This window comes from Emys orbicularis, chromosome 9 (genome assembly GCF_028017835.1).
Source record: "Emys orbicularis isolate rEmyOrb1 chromosome 9, rEmyOrb1.hap1, whole genome shotgun sequence".
In the NCBI taxonomy this organism is placed as follows: Eukaryota; Metazoa; Chordata; order Testudines; family Emydidae; genus Emys; species Emys orbicularis.
Window position 1 is genome coordinate 45,884,061 of NC_088691.1, and position 25,607 is coordinate 45,909,667.

At 51.8% G+C, this 25,607-nt stretch overlaps 1 protein-coding gene across 1 annotated transcript in view; it reads right to left on the minus strand.

The window, feature by feature from the left end:
- Positions 1-25,607, minus strand: part of PHKA1 (phosphorylase kinase regulatory subunit alpha 1) — a 91,416-nt gene that overhangs the window by 21,266 nt on the left and 44,543 nt on the right. Inside the window, 4 exon segments of the mRNA XM_065410307.1 lie at positions 7,704-7,865; positions 11,287-11,462; positions 13,156-13,234; positions 24,267-24,411. Coding sequence (XP_065266379.1) covers positions 7,704-7,865; positions 11,287-11,462; positions 13,156-13,234; positions 24,267-24,411 — 562 coding nt within the window.

Genomic DNA, 25,607 nt, shown 5'->3' on the forward strand with positions numbered 1-25,607 from the left:
GTAGCTGTCATGCAGCTGTTACAGGAGGCACTATAGACAGCTGCAGTCCACAGGGCCCTGGGCTGGAACCCGGAGTAGAGGGCAGGCCCGGGTTCCCCCCAAACCTCCCAATTGACCTGGACTGTGGGTTCTTCCAGAGGGGAAGGTCTCTGGGCTGTTCCCCCAACCCACATGGTGAATCTCTGAGGCAAGAAAATCCGCCAATAAGCGCAGGACCCACCAAGATAGAGGAGGAACTTTGTCACACTGGCATCAGGGGTGGAATCTTGGGGTGCACAGCGCAGCAGAAGAAGGAGGGTGATTTAAAAAAAAAAAAAAAAAAACACCACACACAAAAGGGAGAGGGTTTTTTGTTTTTTTTCCACCACAATGGATGACGTAGTGCGGGCACTGATACAAGCTACGGCGGCCCAGCAGGAAGCTACCTGTGTCCAGGCAGCCGCCCAAAAGGAGGCAGTGCGGCTGCAGCAAGAGACTAATTGCCTGCTGATGGACCAGGCTGCTCAAGACCGAGCTATGTTGCGGGAACTGGAAAATCAGGTAAAGTCCCTTACAGAGCTGAATCGCGGCCATGATGGGACACGGCTCATACGGGCCAGCCATTGGCTGCAGAAAATGACACGGGAGGATGATGTAGAGGCATACCTTCTGGCCTTTGAGAGGACAGCCCTACGGGAGGCCTGGCCTCGAGATCAGTGGTCTGGCATCCTTGCCCCATTCCTGTGTGGGGAGGCCCAGAAGGCCTACCATGATCTGCCTGAAGAGGCTGCAGCAGACTACCCCCAGCTGAAAGCAGAGATCCTGGCCAGATCTGGGGTAACGACAGCAGTGCGGGCCCAGCAGTATCACGGTTGGAGGTATCAGGAAGACAAAACCCCGCGGTCCCAATTGTATGACCTCATCCATCTCGCACGAAAGTGGTTGCAAACAGAGTCCCGGAGTCCGGAAGAGATACTAGCGGTTCTGGTCATCGACCGATACATGAGGGGACTACCACCAGACCTTCGTGCCTGGGTAAGCCAGAACGAACCCTCCACCTATGACGAGGTTGTCACCCTGGTAGAGAGGCGAAGGACAGCGAGGGAGCTGACCCGACCAGTTAAGGAAGAGGCACCCCGGGGTAAACTAGCAGCACCAAGCCCTAAAGTTCGGGTGACTGGGCCACCAGGAGGGCCCAGGTGGAAAAAGAGAGAGGCTGAAGGCCCATCAGAGGCCACAAAGAGTCGGAGCACTGAGAGAGACGAGGATCGTGATGTTAGACTGCCCAAACCAAGAGACCGGGGAACGCCTAGGGCTCCATACAGATGTTATGCCTGCGGGGAGTGGGGACACATAGCTGCACAGTGTCCCAATGCTGAGAAGCCTATGCAGTGTAACCTGGGGAACTGGGCAGATCCATGCTCCCTAATCCACCTTGTGGGGGTCTCACTAACCCCACATATGTATACCAGACCAGTGAAACTAAATGGGGTAGGGACCACGGCACTGGTTGATTCGGGGAGTGCTATCACGCTTATCTCAGGGAAGCTCGTGAAGCGTAGTCAGCTGCTACAGGCTAAACGTACGGGGATAACATGTGTCCATGGGACAGTTAGTTACTACCCCACCATCCCAGTAAAAATAGAGATCCAAGGGAACACTACTGAGGTAGCAGCAGGTGTAGTCCCTAAACTCCCATACCCGGAGCTCATAGGGAGGGACTTCCCAGAGTTTGGAAACTTACTCCCAGTATGGGGATTGGAGAAAGATGGGGACCCTAAAATTGGTGAGGCATCCACAGCAGACTGTCAACCCCCAATCTTCTCTGAAATATCCCCAGATTTGTTCTCCACTCCCAGACAGGGTAGAAAGACAAAAAGGGAAAGAAGGGCAGCTAAGGCCTTGGGAACCCGAATACTGACCCAAAGCCAGAGGGTCGCTCTTGTAGGTAGGCGGACCCGCACAGCTGAAAAGGAGGCCACACAGGAGGGAGAAGCACCTGAGTCTGACCCCCACCCTAATGCTTCTGAACCAGTAGAGGCAACAGAGACTGGGCCCCTAGATCTTGGGCAGATTAGCCCCGGGAGAGGAAATTTTGGACGAGACCAGGCAGAAGACCCAAGGTATGACAACATTAGGAAGGAGGTGACTGAAATAGATGGGGGTCCCTGTGGAAGGGAAAACCCAGGGACCAGGACCCTACTTCATAATGAAGAAGGATCTCTTATACCGGGTTGCACCAGTACAGGGGCAGAAGGTAGAGCAGATCCTAGTACCTCAAACACCAGAACGCTGTATTAAGTCTTGCTCATAGTCATCTTTTTGGGGGGCATTTGGGGGTAGAGAAGACCCTGGCATGAGTCCTACGACGGTTCTTCTGGCCTGGAGTACATGAAGAAGTGGGGAAGATACTGTGCCTCCTGCCCGGAGTGTCAGCTGCACAGTCCCCATCCCCACTTGAGGGCACCTTCCCATCATAGAGGTCCCCTTCGAGCGAATAGCCATGGACCTAGTGGGACCCCTGGAGAAGACGGCTCGGGGCCACCAATATATACTTGTTGTTTTGGACTATGCTACTCGCTACCCAGAAGCCGTCCCCCTGCGGAACACGGCCTCTAAAACTATAGCCAAAGAGCTGGTGGGGATCTTTGCCCGAATGGGGCTACCGAAGGAGATATTAACCAACCAAGGAACCCCATTTATGTCGAAGCTAATGAAGGACCTCTGTACGCTGCTCCATATACATACCCTGAGAACTTTGGTCTACCATCCGCAGACTGATGGGTTGGTAGAAAGGTTTAACCGAACCCTCAAGGCTATGATAAGGAAGGTGGTAAGTCGGGACGGGAAGGATTGGGACACCCTACTACCCTACCTTATGTTCGCTATCCGGGAGGTACCTCAGGCCTCAACTGGGTTTTCCCCCTTCGAATTATTATATGGACGTCACCCCTGTGGCATACTAGATATCGCCAAAGAGATCTGGGAAGAGGAACCCAATGAGGGGAGGAATATAATAGAGCATGTAATGCAGATGTGAGACCGGATAGCCCGGGTTACCCCTATTGTACGGGAACATTTGGAGAAGGCACAGGAGGCCCAGCGAACCCATTACAATCGCCAGGCAAAAGTGCGACTGTTCCAACCAGGGGATCGGGTTATGGTGTTGGTACCCACGGCAGAAAGCAAGCTTCTGGCCCAATGGCAGGGGCCCTATGAGGTGATTGAACCCGTGGGGGAAGTAACCTACAAGGTGCGGCAGCCAGGATGCAGAAAACAAGAACTGATTTATCACGTTAACCTTCTGAAACCCTGGCATGCACAACAGTCCAAAAAGACCTAACCCAGGAAAACAAGCCTTCCAAACAGGTGAGAGTGTCTCCCGATTTAACACCAGACCAGAAGAATGAGGTGTCTGAGATGATCTTCCGGAACCAAGATGTGTTCTCGACAAAACCGGGTCGAACAACCGAGACATATCACCACATCGTCACGAACCCTGGGGCCAGAGTAACAATGAGGCCCTATCGGGTGCCAGCGGCAAAAAGGGAGGAAATAAAATAAAAAAAATAAATAAATAAAAATAAAAGGAAATAAAAAGTAAAAAAAATGCTGGAGTTGGGGATCATCGAAGAATCCCACAGTCAGTGGTCCAGCCCAATCGTGCTGGTGCCCAAACCTGATGGCACCACAAGATTTTGCAACGACTTCCGGCGACTAAATGAAGTATCCCAGTTCGACGCGTACCCCATACCTCGCATAGATGAGCTAGTGGACCGTCTGGGTAATGCCCGGTACTTGACTACCCTAGACTTGACAAAGGGGTACTGGCAGATTCCCCTTGCAGAAGACGCAAAGGAAAAGTCTGCGTTCTCTACACCAGAGGGTCTTTTTCAATATACTGTCCTCCCTTTTGGACTACATGGGGCCCCAGCTACCTTCCAGCGCCTCATGGACAAGCTATTATGCCCGCATAACAGTTATGCTGCTGCTTACTTGGACGATGTGGTCATTCATACCCCAGACTGGGAAACCCACCTGGAGAAGGTGGAGGCAGTCCTCGATACCTTCAGGCGAGCTGGCCTTACAGCAAACCCTGCCAAGTGCGCTGTAGGGTTTACAGAGGCCAAATATCTTGGCTACATTGTGGGAAAAGGTCTGGTAAAACCCCAAGTGAACAAGTTAGAGGCCATCCAAAATTGGCCCCGACCAAGTCGCAAGAAACAAGTCCGGGCGTTTCTAGGTGTGGTGGGGTATTACCGACGATTTATCCCCCACTTTGCCACAAGGGCAAGCCCCCTGACAGACCTAGTGAAAGCCCGTGGACCTGATCTGGTGAGATGGTCTGACGCAGCAGAGGAAGCATTCACAGACCTACGGACTGCCCTCTGCAGTAACCCCGTACTGATAGCCCGATTTCACCAAGGAGTTTATCCTGCAGACAGATGCATCGGTTTGTTTAGCCTAACCAAAAGAAGGCTGAGGGGGGATATGATAGCTCTCTTTAAATATATCAAAGGGATTAATACCAAGGAGGGAGAAGAATTATTTCAGCTCAGTAGTAATGTGGACACGAGAACGAATGGATATAAACTGGCCGTGGGGAAGTTTAGGCTTGAAATTAGAAGAAGGTTTCTAACCGTCAGAGGGGTGAAATTTTGGAACAGCCTTCCGAGGGAAACGGTGGGGGCGAAAGACCTTTCTGGCTTCAAGATTAGGCTTGATAAGTTTATGGAGGGAATGGTTTGATGGGATAACGTGATTTTAGTCAATTAGGCATTAACGTGCCATCGCGGGTAAAATGAGGGTCCGGCTGTAGAATCTTGCCTGTATGCTCGGGGTTCTGCTGATCGCCATATTTGGGGTCGGGAAGGAATTTTCCTCCAGGGTAGATTGGCAGAGGCCCTGGAGGTTTTTCGCCTTCCTCCGCAGCATAGGGCAGGGGTCGCAGGCTGGAAGATTCTGTTGTGGGTGGGTCAGCTTTTGTGGCCTGCATCATGCGGGAGGTCAGACTAGATGACCATATTGGTCCCTTCTGACCTTAAAGTCTATGAGTCTATGAAGTAGGGTTGGGGGCCGTTCTATCACAGATGGTCGGGGAGGAGGAACACCCAATTCTATACCTCAGTCGGAAACTCCTTCCAAGGGAACAAAAATATGCAGTGGTGGAGAGAGAATGCCTCGCTGTAAAATGGGCCATGGAAACATTGCGCTACTACCTGCTCAGGCGCAGATTTGTCCTCGTGACCGACCATGCCCCTCTTCAATGGATGCAGCAGAACATGGAGAAGAACACAAGGGTGACCAGATGGTTCTTATCCCTCCAACCTTTCCAGTTCTGTGTGCAACACAGCAGGGAGCCGTCATGGCAATGCTGATGGCTTGTCACGTGTGCACTGTCTGGCGTCCCAAGCTGCCCAACCCCTTGGTGTTGAGCAGGGGGGAGGGATATGTACAGACCCAGACCAGTGGGGTACAGGAGTCTGGTAGAGGGCAAATATACTGGTCACTGGATGAGTAGTTTTCTGTTCCCTGAGTGACCAGAGCAGGGGCTGCACTAGAGTAATCAGAAACCTGCTAGAACCAGTTAAGGCAGGCAGGCTAATTAGGACACCTGGAGCCAATTAAGAAGAAGCTGCTAGAATCAATTAAGGCAGGCTAATCAGGGCACCTGGGTTTTAAAAGGAGCTCACTTCAGTTTGTGGTGAGAGTGTGAGGAGCTGGGAGCAAGAGGCACAAAGAGCTGAGAGTGAGAGGGTGTGCTGCTGGAGGATGGAGGAGCACAAGCGTTATCAGACACCAGGAGGAAGGTCCTGTGGTGAGAATAAGGAAAGTGTTTGGAGGAGGCCATGGGGAAGTAGCCCAGGGAGTTGTAGCTGTCATGCAGCTGTTACAGGAGGCACTATAGACAGCTGCAGTCCACAGGGCCCTGGGCTGGAATCCGGAGTAGAGGGCGGGCCCGGGTTCCCCCCAAACCTCCCAATTGACCTGGACTGTGGGTTCTTCCAGAGGGGAAGGTCTCTGGGCTGTTCCCCCAACCCACATGGTGAATCTCTGAGGCAAGAAAATCTGCCAATAAGCGCAGGACCCACCAAGATCGAGGAGGAACTTTGTCACAAGCATTTCTATGCACGATTCCAGTGTCTTGCACAGCTCCGCCATGCTGTTTGTATGCTGGTGTCATCCATGCACTACCCCTGCACTTCTGCAGCGTGAGAACTCCAGAATGTGCCATAGGAGCGCTGCCATTTCAGGGTGAGAACTTTCTGAACAAGCCAAAAAGTGGCAAAGACCTTTGGCTCCCCACGTGAAATTTGGGTTTGCCCCAGCCAAGGCAGGATTGCTCCTTGTGGCCTGTTCATGAGTGTCTGATGCAGGCACTGATCACCGTGCCACAGGAGGCACCAGGCTGCGAACATCCTTCCTGTCTCAGCCATACATAACAACCAGCCCTGTAACGCTAACGGACAGAGAAAGTCACTGCTACAGGAGAACTCAAAGCTCAGGTACCGTGCTCCACACTCACTTGGACAGTGTTGCTCTGGCTGTTCAGGCTCCTCCCATGTACACATCTTTAACTAGCTCACAGCTTCAGCCCTATGACTTACGCAGACACAGATATGGTAGAGGTCGGCCCAATGCCCTGGGCTTCTCAGGAAGCCAGGTAAAGCCAATAGCTTCCCCGCTAAATTAAACTACGCTACATCAGTGGGGCTGCATGACAGACACCAGGCTGCACAGCATGGCGATGGAGGGGGCCAATGGAACACGGGGGAAAGATTGGAAAATGCAGCTGTCCCATTTCTAACTCTGAATCCATCCTGCCTGCTCACCTCTCATTCACCTCCACCCCCCCCATTACATCACCTCTTCCCTGCTGCTCAGTGCCCTTTGCTCACCCTGAGTCCCAGAGCTCCTTTGCCACCTCCCCTGCCCATGCTTCTGTCAGACAGAAACACTTGGTGAATAGATATAACGAGCTACAGAAATGCCAACAGCCAGATCTGCCGTGAGATGGGGAACAGTCACTTCCCCCTCTAATCTGGGGAGAATAACGAGGAAGGGTAAGTATTCTGACCAAGGCCACAGAGGAAGTCAGTGTCAGAGTCAGGACTGGAAGGCAGGTATCCACTGGACCACGCTAGTACACATCTGAGCTGCCCCTCCTTGTGGGGAGAGGTCTCAGGGACTGCTCAGCAGAGGAGCCAGGGCCAGCACTACCACCTGGGCTACTTCGCCCCCCTCACCACCCCTTGTGGGTCTTGGTGTTCCCTCCATAATCAACAAGGCTGTGAAGCCTGCAGCCATTGGCCTAGGGAAAGCTCTGGGGGGCTGGGAAGGGAGCCCCAGGGAGAGTTTCACTTCTTCACAGCTGTGCTGTAGTACAGGCCGGGCTAGAATCTTCACTTCCAGGGACACCAGGGATGAAAGATTCACCGTGGTACTGACCCCCTCTAAGGGCTGGCTCTCCCATGGCCTGCCATGCCACACCACTCCTCAACATACCTCGTGCCTGAAATGCCACCCCTGCTGCTCCAGAGGCTGCCTGTCGTGCCAACCTGCCCCAGAGCAAGGGGTGGGAATACCTCCATTGGTGGTGGAGGCCCCCCACCTCCCAGTGAGTCACCTGGGGCCTAGAGCTCGGCTCTGCAGAGAGGAAGAGTCCATGCATGACCCCAGCCACATGGCTGCTCCCCGGGGACAGCACCTGGTGTGTTACTCACTCTGTACGTGCAGCTCTTTGGCCTGGGACACCAGGGACATGAGGTCACGAGTGGTGTGCACTGCGGCTCGGAAGCGATGCAGCCCTCCCTTCTGGGCAGCCTTGGGAGCTGTGTGCTCCAAAAGGTGATCTAAATACTGAGCCACTTCATCACAAACGTCAGCTGGAAGAGCAGGCAGAAGAGAGGGGTTTAGTCACTTTATGCCTAAGCTCCCCTGGGTTTTCCTTGTTGTGGGAGAACTCCACGTTACCAGCACACTGGAGGCAACGGGAGAAGGCGCAGTCTCTCTACACGATGCAGCAACAGCATGCCTGGCTCGCTCGCTAGGCAGACATAGGTACAGCACCAACAGCAGCCTCGGAGAGCAGTTCCTGTATCGGACATGGTTCCTAGTCTCTCCACTCCACGCCTTGCAATGCCTGCCATCAATCCAGTCCTCAGAAACCCAACCTCCAACTCCAGCAGTGCTATTTGTCCCTTTGGTCCTGCTGCTGTTCTCCTTTCTGATGCGGGGCAGGGCAGTCAGCTGCAGCACACACACATACCAAAGTGAAATCCCTCAACTAAATCAATCTGGGCTTCGCCAGCCCCCTCCCCTGGCTGCATGTGATCCTAGTGAGAACCCAAAGGAAGCCTAGTTTATCCATCATCTGGGAAATGAGATGGCGCCTTTCACTGGGTTAGCCCAAGTATTTCAGGTGCATACTTTTATGCTGTTTCTAAAAGCAAGAGCAGTATCCATTTAAAAGACAACACCACATTAAATCAATTCAGCACATCTCAAGCACCCAGCACAATTCAACCCTAGCTGCTCCAGGGAACAGCACATGTAGAGTTACTGAGATCACAGTGGGGTTAAGTACAGTCATGACCACGCTCCTTGGTTCCACTTCATACGCTTCTCCAGCCTGGCTCTTGGTGAACAGAGCGCTGCATTCATTAGGCTCCTGCCGGGGGTCACCAATATCATTCATATCTCCTTTCTTTATATTAAAATAAATGAACTCAAACCCTGCAAGACTCGCACAAAGCAAGTCTGCTGGGCCCCGTGGCCCCCAGCCTTGATGTTTCCCATTGGTTTGATACATCCCCTTGTTACTACTTCTCTGCACCCAGACTGAGTTCTTCTGAGCAGGGACTGTCTCTTCCTAGTTGTGCGAGACTCAGCACAGAAGGGCCCTGATGGGACACAAAATGCTATTTCTTATTATGAATAAATTATTTCTAATACATAATCGAGAACCATTAGACAAAGTTTGCCTCCAAGCCATCACAGGTGAGAATGGAAACCCCCTTCCCTTCATCCACCTCTTTTCTATTCCACTAGCTCTGCACTCTACCATCTCCCGCCTGGAGTCAAAACCCAAATAGCCCTGGCAACTGCTGGATCCATGATCTCCTTGCTGCCTGCCCACAGCCCAGGATTAGCAGTAACCAAGACATCAAACAAGTCTGGTGTGGAGTGGAAAGGGCTTATATGCACTTAGACTCCTGGCCTGTCCTACGCCTTCTATGATGGCTAGCTGAACACCTCCCCCACCCTGGCATTACCACCACACTGTTAGCAGAACCAGTACCGCATCAAAGCCTTATTGCGCTGCACAGCGGGCCGAGAGGCTGCAACACAAAGACAACTTGTGCATTGCCTCACATGGAAGCACATTGCTGACAGGGCTCTCTCAAGAGTGCACCTCAGATGTTTTCGACACACAAGCCACAGTGAAGTGAGCCTGTAGTGTGATTTACTCCACTTGCCTACACAGTCACATGCATGCAGCCGTGCTCTCTCTCGCTCTCTGCGGCAGCAATTGAACATCTGTGGATGGCAGGGTCTGGGTCTTTGCAGATGAGGAGTGACAGACTGCTAGCCCATGCAGTACCAAAGTCGGTTATTAGCCATGCAACATGGAGAACACCATACAGATTTCCAGTATAGTGCACATGAATGAATTGCAGCACTCTGCCTCCTGCAGGAGAACATTTATAGTATAACATAATATAGATGGATTCTATGTAAATGCAATGCCGTCAGGATGAAGGCCATGACAGTTTCATGCAAAGGTCATGCTGGAACACCCTTGCTTCAACTGTGCATGAGCATGGCCATACAGCTTTCATGTGAACACTTACTCTAGAGCACACACACCTTCATTTGATTTCCTGTACAAACAGTCTAGCCAGTATTGGGGTCTGGGCGTCCATACAGGCAGAGGTGTTTCAGCATCTGCCCTGTGTTCAGGTCTGAATGGGGCACTTCCCTAGCACCCTAGCTAGCAAGCATCTGTATGGGCTTTCAGACAGGGGCTCTTTGCAATAGCCATAAGCAGAGCCGCCACTCAGAGATACAGTGCAGGAGATTATTAATCATTTTATGTGGGGCTATGAGATGCTGCAGAAGGCATCTGGACTGTAGCCTTGATATCTGGGAAGCTTCAGGAGCACCTCTTCTTTTCTGCTGCCTCAAGAGGTTCCAGTTAAAAGAGCACATTTGGCCAGAGCAGAGGCTACAACTTAAGCCTACAGCTGCTGCATACAGGCACAGACACAGGCACCTTGCCTATAAGATGCAGGCATCACAGCAAAAGGAAATCTAGATTAGCAGCATGTGCGCCAAAAAAATGCAAAAGGAGAACTTACAAGGAAAACCCTTTGCCAAGTCCAGAGCAGGGATACCAGCTATCTGGGAGTGAGGGTGGAGATGCAATAGCAAGCTGGTTACAGGCAGTTAATGGTCTAAATGGGTTAGCGGATGAGTCGAGAGAATAGAGGAGAGTTAAGGAATGGGATTGGGACAGACACTTGGTTATGAGAGATCTTTGCAAACAGGAGATCAAAGACAACATCACGGGAGAGGAAACAACCAACCTCAGCCAGCTACACTGGCCCAACCTGGGAGGAAGAACAGGACACCCTTTGCCTTTAGGGCCAGGGGGGTGGTGGTATTTTCTGTAACAGGGCAACAGATTGCTCTCGCCTGGCTCCATATCAGGACATACGGCCCAAGAGACCAGAGCCCTGACTCAGCAAAGTACTTAAGACCTAAAGTCTTACACATTTTCCCATAAAACTAACACCTTGGACTCCACATGGAGCTAGAAAACGTTCACTTTCATCAGTTCTTAAAGCCTTCCTTCCAGACTATTTAATGTACCATCTCTTCCTAAAGATATCCCAGGATTTTAAACAGGTCCTTTCCAATTCAGATGCTAATGTGCAACGTCACCCTCTGTATTTTCCCGGCACTGGGCCTAAAGCAGAGAGTCAAATTCCTTAGCTTCCAATCAGAACTTTCTCCCCTTGTACTTGGCTTTTGCCTGCCACACCCACAAAAGCAGAGACTCAATGTCCAGGCCAGTGATCCACCTAGCCCTCAATCCTCCTAACGCCACAGTCATGTTAGAGAGACATGGTTAATTGGTGGAGGGGTCAAGGGAGAACAAAACCAAGGTGGAAATCCAAGTACACTAAAGTTACTGAGGCTCCCTGCTGAGAGCCTCAGAGTTAATTGGTTTATTGATAAGCATGGCACTCCTGAGCACAGCCTATTCCAGCGCATCAAGGTCACCAACCCCTTCCTCCTTACCATCATCCGCTAATTGAAAGCCATGCAGCCACTCCTCGGGATTGAGCTCACTGTAGCTGTCAATGCTGAGCCCGTAATCATCAGCATAGAGCTTACCCTCTGGCCCGGGATCCATGAAGCTGAGGTGTGTGCAACACGAAGTTGTCAGGAACTCAGACAACTTACCCGTTTGGGTCCTGGGCAAGACAGAGAGGAGAGGTCAGATCAGAAATACCATGGGCTTGTTCTGCTAGCTTTGCATCAGGCTGAGGACCCAATGGAACTGTAGTGTACTGGCTAACATGTGTCCACACGCACTGCCCGCTACTGGCTGGAACGTCAGACTGCTCAGTGAGCCCTAGACCGCTACAGCCCTCAATGGGGATATTGTGCAATATTGTGACCATCATCAAGTGTGATTTGACCTTAGATCTCTTAAGGGCCAAACCTTTAATGGTTTTAACCTTTATCAGGAGCGCCTGCAGGCCTGGAGAAGCAATAAACGAAAACCCATCCAGCACTGCATGTTTCTTTTGCGTCCGACAGTGACCCAGCTAAGCAAGGGGGATGCAAACAAGCATAGGGAGCCATGCTGACTTCTGCTTAGAAATTCAGGGGCGGGAGAGGGAGAGTCAGAAGAAAGGCCACTGGGGAAAGATATCCACAGCCACCAAAGCAGAATGGGACAGAGATTGATGGACAGAGTTATTGGGAGGTCAGAACACTACACAAAAGCAGATGCAGAGTTAGAGCCTCTTTCTCTTTCCAGCTAAGAGTGCGAATGTCTCTTTAAACCTCTATTACACGGCACACTGCTAAGGCAGCACTTGGGCCACAGCCACCCCCTCCAGCTTTGAACTTCAGAAAGAGGGAGGAATGCCTGAGGGTCTACCTGAAATCACCTTGCAAATAAGCATGAACCAGGTAACGTAATGCCTCTTGGTGGGTTGTTGGCAGTAGGGGTGAAACTTGGGACCTCTGTACCTAGATGTACCGCCCTCTCCTGCCTGAGCTAAGAGCCAGCTCTGGTAGCTCAATGACTGTAGTAGACTTATACACCTTTTTGATCCAGCCACTAGAGGGGGACAAAGCACCTAGACATGGCCAAAACTGGACTATGGGACCAGACATGGGGTGAGAACAGAGGGCAGGTCCCGTAGGTCACTCAGGGACCAAAGGGAAATTTTTAGAGAATTTTTCTTTTTTTGCAGTATACAAACCCAACCCCCGAAGCTATTCACCCCCATGCATAGTACTTCCTTCCCTATGCAGTCCCATGATATCTACCTCGGCTATTTATAAAACGCCCACCACTGCAATATCAAAGTATTGGACACTAGGAATGGGAATAAGGGTTTGTAGGGTTAGGTCATGGCACTGTGATCTGGGGCAAGACTGCGCAGTGCTTTGCAGGTTCCCAGCTGATGCATTGGTCTATGTCCCTGTACAGACTTTGTAACTGAAGGTTTAGTAAAAACACCTCCTGTTGCAAAGCACTTCAAATCCCCTTCTCTGGGACTCCTTCTGCCCATGGGTAGGAGTAGCATGCCTCCTCCCCACCGCGCCCCGAGCTGAACAGGGTAAAATAGGGCCTCTCTTTGAACTGAAAGGTATGCCAAACCCAACCACTTTGCCCCTAGGGCTTTAAAGGCCTTGGATTACCCCAGAGGGGGGAATGAAGGACAAGGTTACTACCAAGTAGGAATGCTCAAACATGTCACCATGAGGGGAGATTGCTGGGCATTTATTAAGCTGAGACTGCATCTCCTCAGATCAGAGCTGGCTGGCAATGCTTTGCCACAGGAGCATTCCTGCAAACCCTGCTTCACACGGTCCTTGGAGCACATCAGCCAGTGGGTACACGCTATGGGAACAGTAGCTCTTGCTTACCTCGCCCCACCAAAATACCCGTCCTGCAGCTTCCTCAGCATTGCCAGTACCGTCGGGTGGATGCTGGTTCCAGTTTCATCTGTCACAGACAGAGAGATACCAGCCATGAGAATGACTCAAGGGAGACACATTCATTTAGAATCTCACTGCAATCCAGACAGGGCATTTTGTTTTATAGCATTTATGATCCTCTCCAACCACTGGAAGGACAACTCCACGAAGACCCCTCCTGCATGCCCAACAAACACAGACTTTCCCCCGCCTCCCTGTTATTCTAAAAAAATGGCTTCCCTGGTCACCCAAAGACCTAACTGTTGTGTTGGGACACAAAACATGGCTACACTATAAACTTAAATCAATTAGCCTATGCTAGGTCAAATTACAGCCCAGCTCACATCCACACTACCCTCCGTCGGTCATTGTTGCACGTCCTCACCAGGAGTGCTTCCACCTTCTTAAGAGGGGCGGCGGGGGGGCGCTGAGAGCCTGGGCGCTCAACTCCACGCACAGCTCCTCTCTGGGCAGCCCCCCATCCATGCCAGGGTGACAGCCTGAGCTGTGAGGTGGACTTTGTCAATTTCACAGCTCCAGCACAGAACCCTGAAATTGACAAGAATGACAGCCAACACCCAATGGAAGTAACAGCGTTTACAGGGACACTGTGTCGTCCTAATGACATCGACATAAGCCCTACACTGCTTGTGGAGATTGAGTTATGTCGGTGTAGTAGGGCACGTACATGTAGTAGGGCACGTAGATCAATGCAAGCTGCTTTACGTCAACCTAACTCTAGTTTAGGTCAGGTCAGTCTTATTTTGTAGCATAGACCAGGCCTAAAGAGGCTCCCCTTCGCTCTTTAGCAGGCTGCCTTCCACTGAAGCACCAAGCAGTAACAAGGTAATTTAACATCCATGACACACCCAGCCAGGACTTCTTGGGAGTCCCAGGCATAAGCAGTTGTGTGCTATGCTAGGCCTGGCCTATACCCTCGTGTGGGGCTCAGAGTGATAGTCAACCCACTGCAGCTTACCACCCATGCAGTGGCAAGATACATAGTGAAAGAGACAGAGGCCTGGTCTACACTACGAGTTTAGGTCGACTTTAGCAGCGTTAAATCGAATTAAGCCTGGACACGTTCACACAACGAAGCCCTTTCTTTCGACTTAAAGGGCCCTTTAAACCGGTTTCTTTACTCCACCTCCGACGAGGGGATTAGCGATAAAATCGGCCTTAGCGGGTCGGAATTGGGGTAGTGTGGACGGAATTCGACGTTATTGGCCTCCGGGAGCTATCCCACAGTGCTTCATTGTGACCGCTCTGGACAGCACTCTCAACTCAGATGCACTGACCAGGTAGACAGGAAAAGGCCCGCGAACGTTTGAATTTCATTTCCTGTTTGCTCAGCGTGTACAGCACAGGTGACCACGCAGAGCTCATCAGCACAGGTAACCGTGATGGAGTCCCAGGATCGCAAAAGAGCTCCATCATGGACCGAACGGGAGGTACGGGATCTGCTCGCCATATGGGGAGATGAATCAGTGCTAGCTGAACTCCGTAGCAGTAAACGAAATGGCAAAATATTAGAAAAGGTCTCCAAGGCCACGAAGGACAGAGGCCATAACAGGGACGCACAGCAGTGCCGCGTGAAAATTAAGGAGCTAAGGCAAGCCTACCACAAAGCCAGAGAAGCAAACGGAAGGTCCGGGGCAGAGCCGCAAACATGCCGCTTCTACGCGGAGCTGCATGCCATTCTAGGGGGTGCAGCCACCACTACCCCCAACCGTGTGCTATGACTCCGTCACTGGAGAAACACACAGGGAAGTGGGTTCGGGGTACGAGGAAGATGAGGATGAAGATAATGTAGATAGCTCACAGCAGCAAGGAAGCGGAGAAACCGGTTTCCCCAACAGCCAGGATATGTTTATCACCCTGGACCTGGAACCAGTAACCCCCGAACTCACCCAAGGCGTGCTCCCAGACCCTGAGGGCACACAGGGGACCTCTGGTGAGTGTACCTTTGTAAATATTACACACTGTTTAAAAGCAAGCGTGTTTAATGATTAATGATTAATTTGCCCTGGCAATCGCGGCCAGTACAGCTACTGGAAAAGTCTGTTAACGTGTATGGGGATGGAGCGGAAATCCTCCAGGGACATCTCCAGAAAGCTCTCCTTCATGTACTCCCAAAGCCTTTGCAAAAGGTTTCTGGGGAGGGCTGCCTTATCCCATCCGCCATGGTAGGACACTTTACCACGCCAGGCCAGTAGCACGTAGTCTGGAATCATTGCATAACAAAGCATGGCAGCATATGGTCCCGGTGTTTGCTGGCATGCAGACAACATCCATTCCTTATCGCTCTTTGTTATCCTCAGGAGAGTGATATCATTCACAGTCACCTGGTTGAAATGGGGCGATTTTATTAAGGGGACATTCAGAGGTGCCCGTTCCTGCTCTGCTGAACAGAAATGTTCCCCGCTGTTAGCCACGCGGTGGGGGGAGGGGTGAAGTGATCATCCCAGAGAATTGGGTGTGGGGGGGAGGGGGGTTAGTTGGGTTTGTGCTGCATGTTAACCCGGAAACCGCAGCCCCTCCTTTTACATTGCAAACCCATTTTAAATGGCCAACCCAATGGGTGCTTGATATGGGAAATGAAGGCGCTGCTGTTTGAAACCATTCCCACATGTTAAGAAGGTTAAAAAAGCCAAAAGACTGTGGCTTACCATGGCTGCCTGCAAGCCGAAATCTGTTGCCTGGCAATGCGTGAGTGATCTCTCACACCAAACCGGCAGGCCCTCAATGTAAGAGGAAAAATGCGACCTTGTAACGAAAGCACATGTGCTGTGTAATGTGAACAGCAAAATTTAACGTGAAAGAGTGTACCCATTGTTCTCTAAAATGGGTCTTTTTTAACCACCTCTCCCTTCTCCTCCACCAGCTGCAAATGTTTCTCCTTCACAGAGGCTAGTGAAGATTAGAAGGAGAAAACGGCGGACGCGGGATGATATGTTCACAGAGCTCCAGATGTCCTCCCACGCTGACAGAGCACAGCAGAATGCGTGGAGGCAGTCAATGTCAGACTACAGAAAAGCACAGTATGAACGAGAGGAGAGGTGGCGGGCTGAATCGCGGGATGAAGAGAGCAAGTGGCGGGCTGAAGAGGATAGGTGGCGTCAGGTTGCAGACAGAAGGCAAGAGTCGATGCTCCGGCTGCTGGAGCATCAAACTGATATGCTCCAGCGTATGGTTGAGCTGCAAGAAAGGCAGCAGGAGTAGAGACCGCCGCTACAGCCCCTGTGTAACCAACAGCCCTCCTCCCCAAGTTCCATAGCCTCCTCACCCAGACACCCAAGAACACGGTGGGGGGGGCCTCCGGCCACCCAGTCACTCCACCCCAGATGATGGTCCTAGCATCAGAAGACTGGCCTTCAATAAGAGTTAAAGTTTTAAACTGCAGTGTGTCCTTTTCCTTCCCTCCTTCCCCACCCATCCCGGGCTACCTTGGCAATTATCCCCCTAGTTGTGTGATGAATTAATAAAGAATGCATGAATGTGAAGTAACAATGACTTTATTGCCTCTGCAAGCGGTGCTCGAAGGGGGGAGGGGAGGGTGGGGTGGTTGGTTTACAGGGAAGTAGAGTGAACCGGGTGGTGGGGGGGCGGAGGGTTCATCAAGGAGAAACAAACAGAAATTTCACACCGTAGCCTGGCCAGTCACAAAACTCGTTTTCAAAGCTTCTCTGATGTGCACCGCGCCCTGCTGTGCTCTTCTAACCGCCCTGGTGTCTGGCTGCACGTAATCAGTGGCCAGGCGATTTGCCTCAACCTCCCACCCCGCCATAAATGTCTCCCCCTTACTCTCACAGATATTGTGGAGCGCACAGCAAGCACCAATAACAATGGGGATATTCTTTTCGCTGAGGTCCGAGCAAGTCAGTAAGCAGCGCCAGCGCGCTTTTAAACGTCCAAATGCACATTCCACCACCATTCGGCACTTGCTCAGCCTGTAGTTGAACAGGTCCTGACTACTGTCCAGGCTGCCTGTGTACGGCTTCATGAGCCATGGCATTAAGGGGTAGGCTGGGTCCCCAAGGATCACGATAGGCATTTCAACATCCCCAACGGTTATTTTCTGGTCCGGGAAGAAAGTCCCTTCCTCCAGCTTTCGAAACAGACCAGAGTGCCTGAAGACGCGAGCATCATGTACCTTTCCCGGCCATCCCACGTTGATGTTGGTGAAACGTCCCTTGTGATCCACCAGGGCTTGCAGCAGCATTGGAAAGTACCCCTTGCGGTTTATGTACTCGGTGGCTTGGTGCTCCGGTGACAAGATAGGGATATGGGTTCCGTCTATCGCCCCATCCCATTGCAGCAAAGTCACCCACTATGGCCTGCACGTTTCCCAGAGTCACTACCCTTGATATCACCAGGTCTTTCATTGCCCTGGCAACTTGGATCACAGCAGCCCCCACAGTAGATTTGCCCACTCCAAATTGATTCCCGACTGACCGGTAGCTGTCTGGCGTTGCAAGCTTCCACAGGGCTATCGCCACTCGCTTCTCAACTGTGAGGGCTGCTCTCATCCTGGTATTCTGGTGCTTCAGGGCAGGGGAAAGCAAGTCACAAAGTTCCATGAAAGTGCCCTTACGCATGCGAAAGTTTCGCAGCCACTGGGAATCATCCCACAACTGCAGCACGATGCGGTCCCACCAGTCTGTGCTTGTTTCCCGGGCCCAGAATCGGCGTTCCACGGCATGAACCTGCCCCAGTAACACCATGATTTGCACATTGCTGGGGCCTGTACCTTCTGTGAGGTCTATGTCCATGTCAATTTCCTCATCACTCTCGTCGCCGCGCTGCAATCGCCTCCTCGGCTGGTCCTGGTTTTGCTTTGGCATGTCCTGGCTCTGCATATACTCCAGGACAGTGCGCGTGGTGTTCATAGTGCTCATAATTGCCGCGGTGATCTGAGTGGGCTCCATGATCCCAGTGCTATGGCATCTGGTCTGAAAAAAGGCGCGAAACTAGTATCTGACGGACCAGGGGAGGGAGGGGCGAGTGACGACATGGCGTACAGGTACAGGGAATTAAAATCAACAAAGGTGGCTGTGCATCAGGGAGAAACACAAACAACTGTCACACAGAATGGCCCCCCCAAGATTGAACTCAAAAGCCTGGGTTTAGCAGGCCGTTGATTTCACGGAGGGAGGGGGAAGCAAATGAATACAGAACAAATCTATTTTTTACATCTTAAGCTGGCAGACGACGGTGCAGCATGACTGATAGCCCTCGGCATCTTCTGGGTGCTTGGCAGAAAATAGCATACTACTACTGATAGCCATCATCATCAAGACAGTTCGCTAGGACTGAGCATGTCTGCCCAGGTGCCCATGATTGACAGCCACTGCAATACGATGACGATGGATACCAATCGTAATATACCACCTTCTACGAAAAGGCAAGGGGCTGCTGCTGTGTGCAATGCAGCCCCACGTCTGCCAGCACCCAGATCGCCGATGAAGGCTACCAGTCATACTGCACCGTCTACTGCCAAAAGGCAATTAGCTGCTGCTGTGTAGCAATGCAGTACCACGTCTGCCGGCACCCAGATGACATATGGTGACGGTGAGCTGAGCTGAGCGGGCTCCATGCTTGGCATGGTATGTTGTCTGCACAGGTAACCCAGGTAAAAAGGCGCGAATCGATTGTCTGCCGTTGCGCTGACGGAGGGGGAGGTGCCTGACGACATGTATCCAGAACCCCTTGCGACACTGTTTTGCATCATTCAGGCATTGGGATCTCAACCCAGAATTCCAATGGGCGGCGGAGACTGCAGGAACTGTGGGATAGCTACCCACAGTGCAACACTCCGGAAGTCGACGCTAGCCTCGGTACTGTGGACGCTGTCTGCCGAATTAATGCACTTAGAGCATTTTATGTGGGGACACACACAATCGGCTGTATACAACCGATTTCTATAAAACCGGCTTCTATAAATTCGACCTAATTTCGTAGTGTAGACATACCCTTAGACATTTTCATAGATCGATGATGAGGACGTAAGCCCTCATGCTTCTCAGCATTAACCAATCACTAAGGCTAGGAAAGCACTTCAGTTATGGCAGGTTATTCTATAGTTGTCTGTCAAGTTTTCTTGCATGCCCTCTGAAGCAGATGGCATTGAAGCCAGGACACTGGCTGAGCCATTCCTAGTTCTTCTACATAACTACAGGCTTCCAAAGGGCTTTTTTTTTTTTTTTTTTTGCACCAAGTCACCTTCCCAGCTGCTCTTCTACAGAGACCTCCAAGAGGGCAGCCAGAAAGCCTCTCATTAAGGGACTGAGTGATGGGAATGAGCTTGAACATCAATAGCAGACAGAGAGAGAGAGAAATTAACAGAGTGGGTGAGAGCAAAGGTGACTCAGGAGATGGTTCATCCTGTCCTTAGATCAGGGATAGGCAACCTTTCAGAAGTGGTGTGCCGAGTCTTCATTTATTTACTTTAATTTAAGGTTTCGTGTGCCGGTAATACATTTTAACGTTTTTTAGAAGGTCTCTCTCTCTAAGTCTATATATTATATAACTAAACTATTGTTGTATGTAAAGTAAACAAGGTTTTCAAAATATTTAAGAAGCTTCATTTAAAATTAAATTAAAATGCTGATCTTACACCACCAGCCTGCTCAGCTCGCTGCCAGCCTGGCGTTCTGTTCACCTAGGCCGGCAGCGGGCTGAGTGGGGCCTGACCTCTGATGCCCCCCACCCCCCAGAAGGGTGGGTGTGGGGGGCTTCAGAGGTCAGGGCAGAGGGCTGGGGGTGTGTGGAGGTGCAGGGCAGAAGGCTGGGGGTGTGGGGGGCTTCAGAGGTCAGGGCAGAGGGCTGGGGGTGTGTGGAGGTGCATGGCAGAAGGCTGGGGGTGTGGGGGGCTTCAGAGGTCAGGGGGTGTGTGGAGGTGCATGGCAGAAGGCTGGGGGTGTGGGGGGCTTCAGAGGTCAGGGCAGAGTGCTGGGGGTGTGGGGTGGGTCAGGGCAGAGGGCTGGGGTGTGTGTGGAGGTGCAGGGCAGAGGGCTGGGGTGCTCGGCTCGTGGGGGTGCTCGCTCCCAGCCCCCTGCCCTGAGCGGCTCATGGCAGGGGGCTGGAAGGGATATGCCCTGTTCCACCCCCTTCCCCAAGGCCCCGTCCCTACTTCTTCTCTGCCTCCTTTACCCAGAGCCGGCTTTAGCAAGGGGCCGCGGGGCTGCCGCGTGCCGGCCGGAAGAGCGTGGCCACAGGGCTTTTGCGGAGCAGCGAGCACGCTGCCATTCCTCCCCCCTCCCTTTGCAAGGGCCGGCGCAGGGAAGGAGAGGAGGAGGGGAAGGAAAGCAGGCTGCACCACGGTTGGGGGAAGAAGCGGGGGAGGGAGGGAGCTTGGCTGCTGCAGGACGAAGCTTCTGCCTCCTGCCCCAGCAGGGGAGAGCGGTGGGTGGGGGGGCTGAGTGCGGCTGGGGGTCGGAACCGCGGCAGGCAGCCGCGTGCCATTCAAAATCGGTTTGCGTGCCGTGTTTGGCACGTGTGCCGTAGGTTGTCAACCCCTGCCTTAGATCAAAGAGACCCATGACCCAGTAGAACCTCTCTCACCAATGCAGGACTGTTTCCTAGCGTGCATTAGGGTGACCAGATGAGGGGAAGAAAAAATCGGAACACATGGGGGGGGGGGGGGCGGGTGCCCGCCGGCAGAGCAAAAAAACCCCAACAAACAGTGCTGCCGGCGGATATCGGGACAAAATGATTGGTCGGGACACGGGACAGACACTGAAATATCGGGACATCTGGTCACCCTAGCGTGCATGGACTTGGGTTCTGTCCAGGCTGATTAAGATGTGCCAAACAATGGGGCTCCCTCCACTTCCCCCAAGCCAAGAGGTCTCACTACAGAACCAAGCTAGCAACAGGCCATGAGGGGCAAATTCCTCTGCCAAACGTGGCAATGGAAGGGATAACGCCCTAGAACAGGAATGGCTTCAGCACAGGTGAGATGTCCTCTAGCCAAATCTCAGCTGTCTCAAGGGACAGAGTTACCTTGTGATCAAACAACCTCCCTGTAACATCACAGGCCACTTATGCACCTGACAGGCTGGAGGAGCTCAGGGAGGAATGTCCATGTGGGAAGGAAGCAAGCAAGGGCAGTCAGTCTCCAAAAAGGAAACAGATGCTGAGTAGGCAGGTCTTTCCCAGATTCCAGTCTCATAGGGGGATCCCAGCCAGACTGCCATGGGCAGGCAAAACAAACCCATCCTAAGCACTTAGGATTTATACTGACAGGCCCTGGGCTGCAAGCACAGCCAGCCCAACTCGAGGGCTTCCAGGGACAGGGCTGCCACAGGCAGGGGAATGAAATATCAGCCCCAGGTACTAGAGTGCAGGGGAACTGCAGGAAGAGCAATAGGATGCCACAGCAAGGAGCACATTAGAAATACCCAGACCGGCTTAAAATAGACTGGGGCAACAGTGAAAATGAGAGGGGCAGGATAAGGAAAGTCCCCCTCTCCATGGAGGGCCAACGGCAGGGCTGGCTGGCCAGTGAAGAATGGTTCTGCTCCTTTTTTCTGGGCTTGGATGGAGCCACTGCTCACTTTGCCAATATTTTATTGGTTCTTTTTCCTTCACAACCATTTAACAAACTTTCTTTTTTAAGTGATGGAGGGAGGAGGAGGGGAGGGAAGTGGAAAAACAAAAATGAAAATTCAGATGGAAATTGTTGCAAATTATTATGTCCTTGTAGCGGGGTGGTCACCCGCTCCTGCCTGGGAAGGGTTAAAGCCAGCCCTGCAGGGGGCTGGGGCTGTGGAAGGAAAGACCTGGGCTGATTGGGGGAAGCAGCTGCAGCTGGGCCACGCCCCAATCAGAGCCCAGCTGGCCCTATAAAGGCTTGAGCCAGGAGACACTCACTCTCTGCATTCAGAGACAGAAGGCCTGGCTGCAGGGAGCTTGAGACAGGGTACCTGAGTGGAGCAGGGCTGGGGAAAGGCAGAGGCGTTGGGGAGCTCCAGCCTGGAAAGCCCCAGGCTGTGGCCTAGCATTGGGCCAACAGGCACTGGGGGTTGCAGAGGGCAGCCCAGGGGTAGGCAAAGGCAGCAGGTCCAAACCCAACCTTGCCTGTGATGAGTGGTGGATACTGCAGTCTGCCCCAGGGAGTGGGGCTAGATGGTGACTGGCAGTAGTAGCCTTGCACTGCGGCGAGGTGGGGTTAGTGGGTGGGGGTTCCCTTGGGAGAGGAGACCCAGAATGCGTAGGTACTGCCAGGGGGCAGCACCCAGAGAGAGGGGCACTGGGGTCCTGGGAGGGACATGGGGCCAGTGGCAAGGTGGATCACCGGCCTTCAGAGGGTGCTCCAGAGCTGGGATGAGCTAATTCCTGGAAGAGACCAGCAGGAGGCGCTGCAGGGGTGAATCTGACCCCTTACAGTCCTAGATGAGGCAGTTTTTTCTACAAAGAAGTGTTTCATTCATAAAAATTCAACCAGCTCAAGCCAACAGCAGAGCTCTAGGCTGGCATAGACTCTGGAGAAACCCCCAATGTCTCAGGGCAGAGGCACTTCCTGCAGACGGGGAGGGAGGCATCTAACACTAATGTTTTGCCAATATTGCACAATGCAGCCTCTTTAACAAAGATCTGCATTCCGAGGCAACTGTGTCCAGTCTGACCCTCCCCTCTTGATGCAGTGCCTTCCACAGCAAGGCAAGCTCTTCACAGGTGTGACATTATTGACATGAACTGTGACCGTATAGATCATGGTTGCAACCAAGGTCCTATAGTTGCAACAAATCTTATACAAAGGAGGTCAAGTAAGGTATCTATGAAAAGTTTATGATTATGCTATCTGTATGCACGTATCATTTTTGTATTTAAAGTCATAAGTATTGGCCCTATACCTGTTTCAAATGTTGGCTCCTGGGGTAACACCCACAAAGATGTAAGATATCTGCAAAAATGTTATAATTTTCCAGATACGATAATCTTGTTTATGTTTGTATCCCCTTTGTATTAGGAGTTATAAATGTCTGTATTTCAAATTTGTGCTATGCTTCTGGATGACATGTCAGACGGTTTGGCATGAGCAATGTCTGGCCTGCTTGATGGCCTATTAAGGACCATCAGCTATACAACTGACCCATTGAGAGAAGGTAGATATACCTTATAACTCAGCAAGGCATGCAGGGACATGCCTATGGAGAAAACTTTAAGGCATTCAAGCCATGTGTTGGGCAGCTTGTGTTTGACACAAAGGAAGCACAGGCCGCATGGCAAGAGATTATAAAGGGCAGCTGCATCTTCTCCATTTTGTCTTCAGTCCTGCTTCTGACCTCTGGAGGAACTGTGCTTGAAACTGAAGCTCTGAACAAAAGACTGAATGACCCGTCCAAGCTGGGATGTTTGTACTCCAGAGACTTGATTGGTTTAAATCAGCAGTAATCCCATCAAGCCTGAACTAAGAACTTCGCAATTGTTGTATGTATTTGATTCCATTTAACCAATTTTAACTCATCTATATTTCTTTCTTTTTATGAATAAACCTTTAGCTTCTAAAGGATGGGCAACAGCGTGATTTGTGGGTAAAATCTGACTGGTACATTGAGCTGAGTCTGGGGCTTGGTACTTTGGAATTGGGAGAACCTTTTTCCTTTTACTGGGGTATGGTTTTCATAACCATTCATCCCCATACGAAATGGCGCTGGTGGTGATACTGGGAAACTGGAGTGTCTGAGGGAATTGCTTGTATGACTTCTGGTTAGCCAGTGGGGTAAAACCAAAGTCCTCCCTGGGTGGTTTGGCGTGCCTTAGTAGTAAAGGACCCCCAGCCTTGGGCTGTGACTGCCCTGCTCTAAGCAATTTGTCCTGAATTGATACGCTCAGTTGTGTCCCGTCAAAGGCCACTTTGTTACAACAGGTCAGAGCATAACAACAGCACAGTTCTGCCTCCTTCCCATTGATCAGCTAGGGCCTTTGGACCAGCTCCACAGAACTTCCTGGTGCAGATCTGCTGGGTGTGGGGGCCAAGAGGCTATGCTGTGTTTAAGGGATGCATTGACTTTCTTTTTCTGGATACTCAGAAAGACAGGCCAGAGGGCCTTTACCAAGCATGGTTTGCGAGATGGGGAAGGTGATTGTCGGCCGTCCAGTCATCCTCCAGCGGCTGCACAGGTAGGAGAGGTCTGTCCGCAGCATCTCCACGATCATCTTGTTGTCCAGGGCCAAGTAGAACTGCTGCTGATCGATGAACTGCAGGGGATGCAGGAGCAGAGGTGAGCATAAGAGGATGAAAGCCACAAGGACTCAGACTGCTACTGCAGCACAGGGAGAGGTGGGAAGTGGACCATTCATGGGACAAAGGAGCAAAGCTAGAAAGGGCTTCTGCAACAGCACAGCAAGCGGGTCAGTCCGTTGCCATTGATTGGTTCTGGGGCATCTGCAGGATTTAGGGGTCTTACAGGTGGCATGTGCTGTAGGCTGCATGAGTGCAAGACAGGCGATACTGGAGAATCAGAGGCGCTATGGGAGAAGCTAGTTCTTGGCTGCTAGGTCCCACTGGAAATCCTTTCTACATAACCTGCCTGGAGACTGACAACCCCAGATTCAAGACTCCTGCTTTAGGCATGGCTGCCAGCTCTCCAGCTGATAGCATTAGCACCTTCCCACAGCTGCCTGCCATACAGGGATGGGAACCTGCTCGCTGCCACAGAGTAATTAACCAGGGAATCAGTGGCAGTGACACTTCTGGAGAGAAGAGCAATGGGCACTGCTGAGTAGCATCCTGCTGTGAGGGGAAGTGCCCTTCCACTGCATTTCTAGCAGCTACTGTAGTGACAAAGCACACGTCAATACAGAGACAGACCAGATTTCAACAGCTCTGTAGCAAGGCATTTAACAGCAGGTGCTGCATACACAGACTCAGTTAAATCGCTGTTAGATGAATGCCCTCATGGGGGCAGCAGGGGGGGGTCACTACTTTTCCACACAGTCTGCTTCTCTCCCCACTTACCTTCACACCACCCATAAACATAAGTCATCAGCTCAAGAGACACAAGCGTAGCTGCTGTATCATCTTGGTGACGGGAGCTCTGACTGCTCTGTTCTCTGACAGCCTCTGTCTGTCTACAGAGCTGCAGATGGTGCAGGCTTCACAGCCTCTACATCAGGGCTAAGCCTACTGGAGAGAAGTCACCTGCTGCAGCAAAAGGATGACCTGCCTCTGTGCCCACGCAGCCCTCAGGCTCTCTGTCAAGCCTGCCAGCCTGAGGGCCAGTTGGTAGGAGATTTTAATTGCCTATCTACTCTCTGCACATAGGAGCCATGAGGCAGCCTGATGCACCCTGGCTTTTGATTGTTGCACCCCTAGGCTGGGCTGGAACCAGGGACCTAGAAGGTGGAAATTTCTCTGCTCTATTACCAGTCCCTCTTGGTGTTCTTAAAAAGGA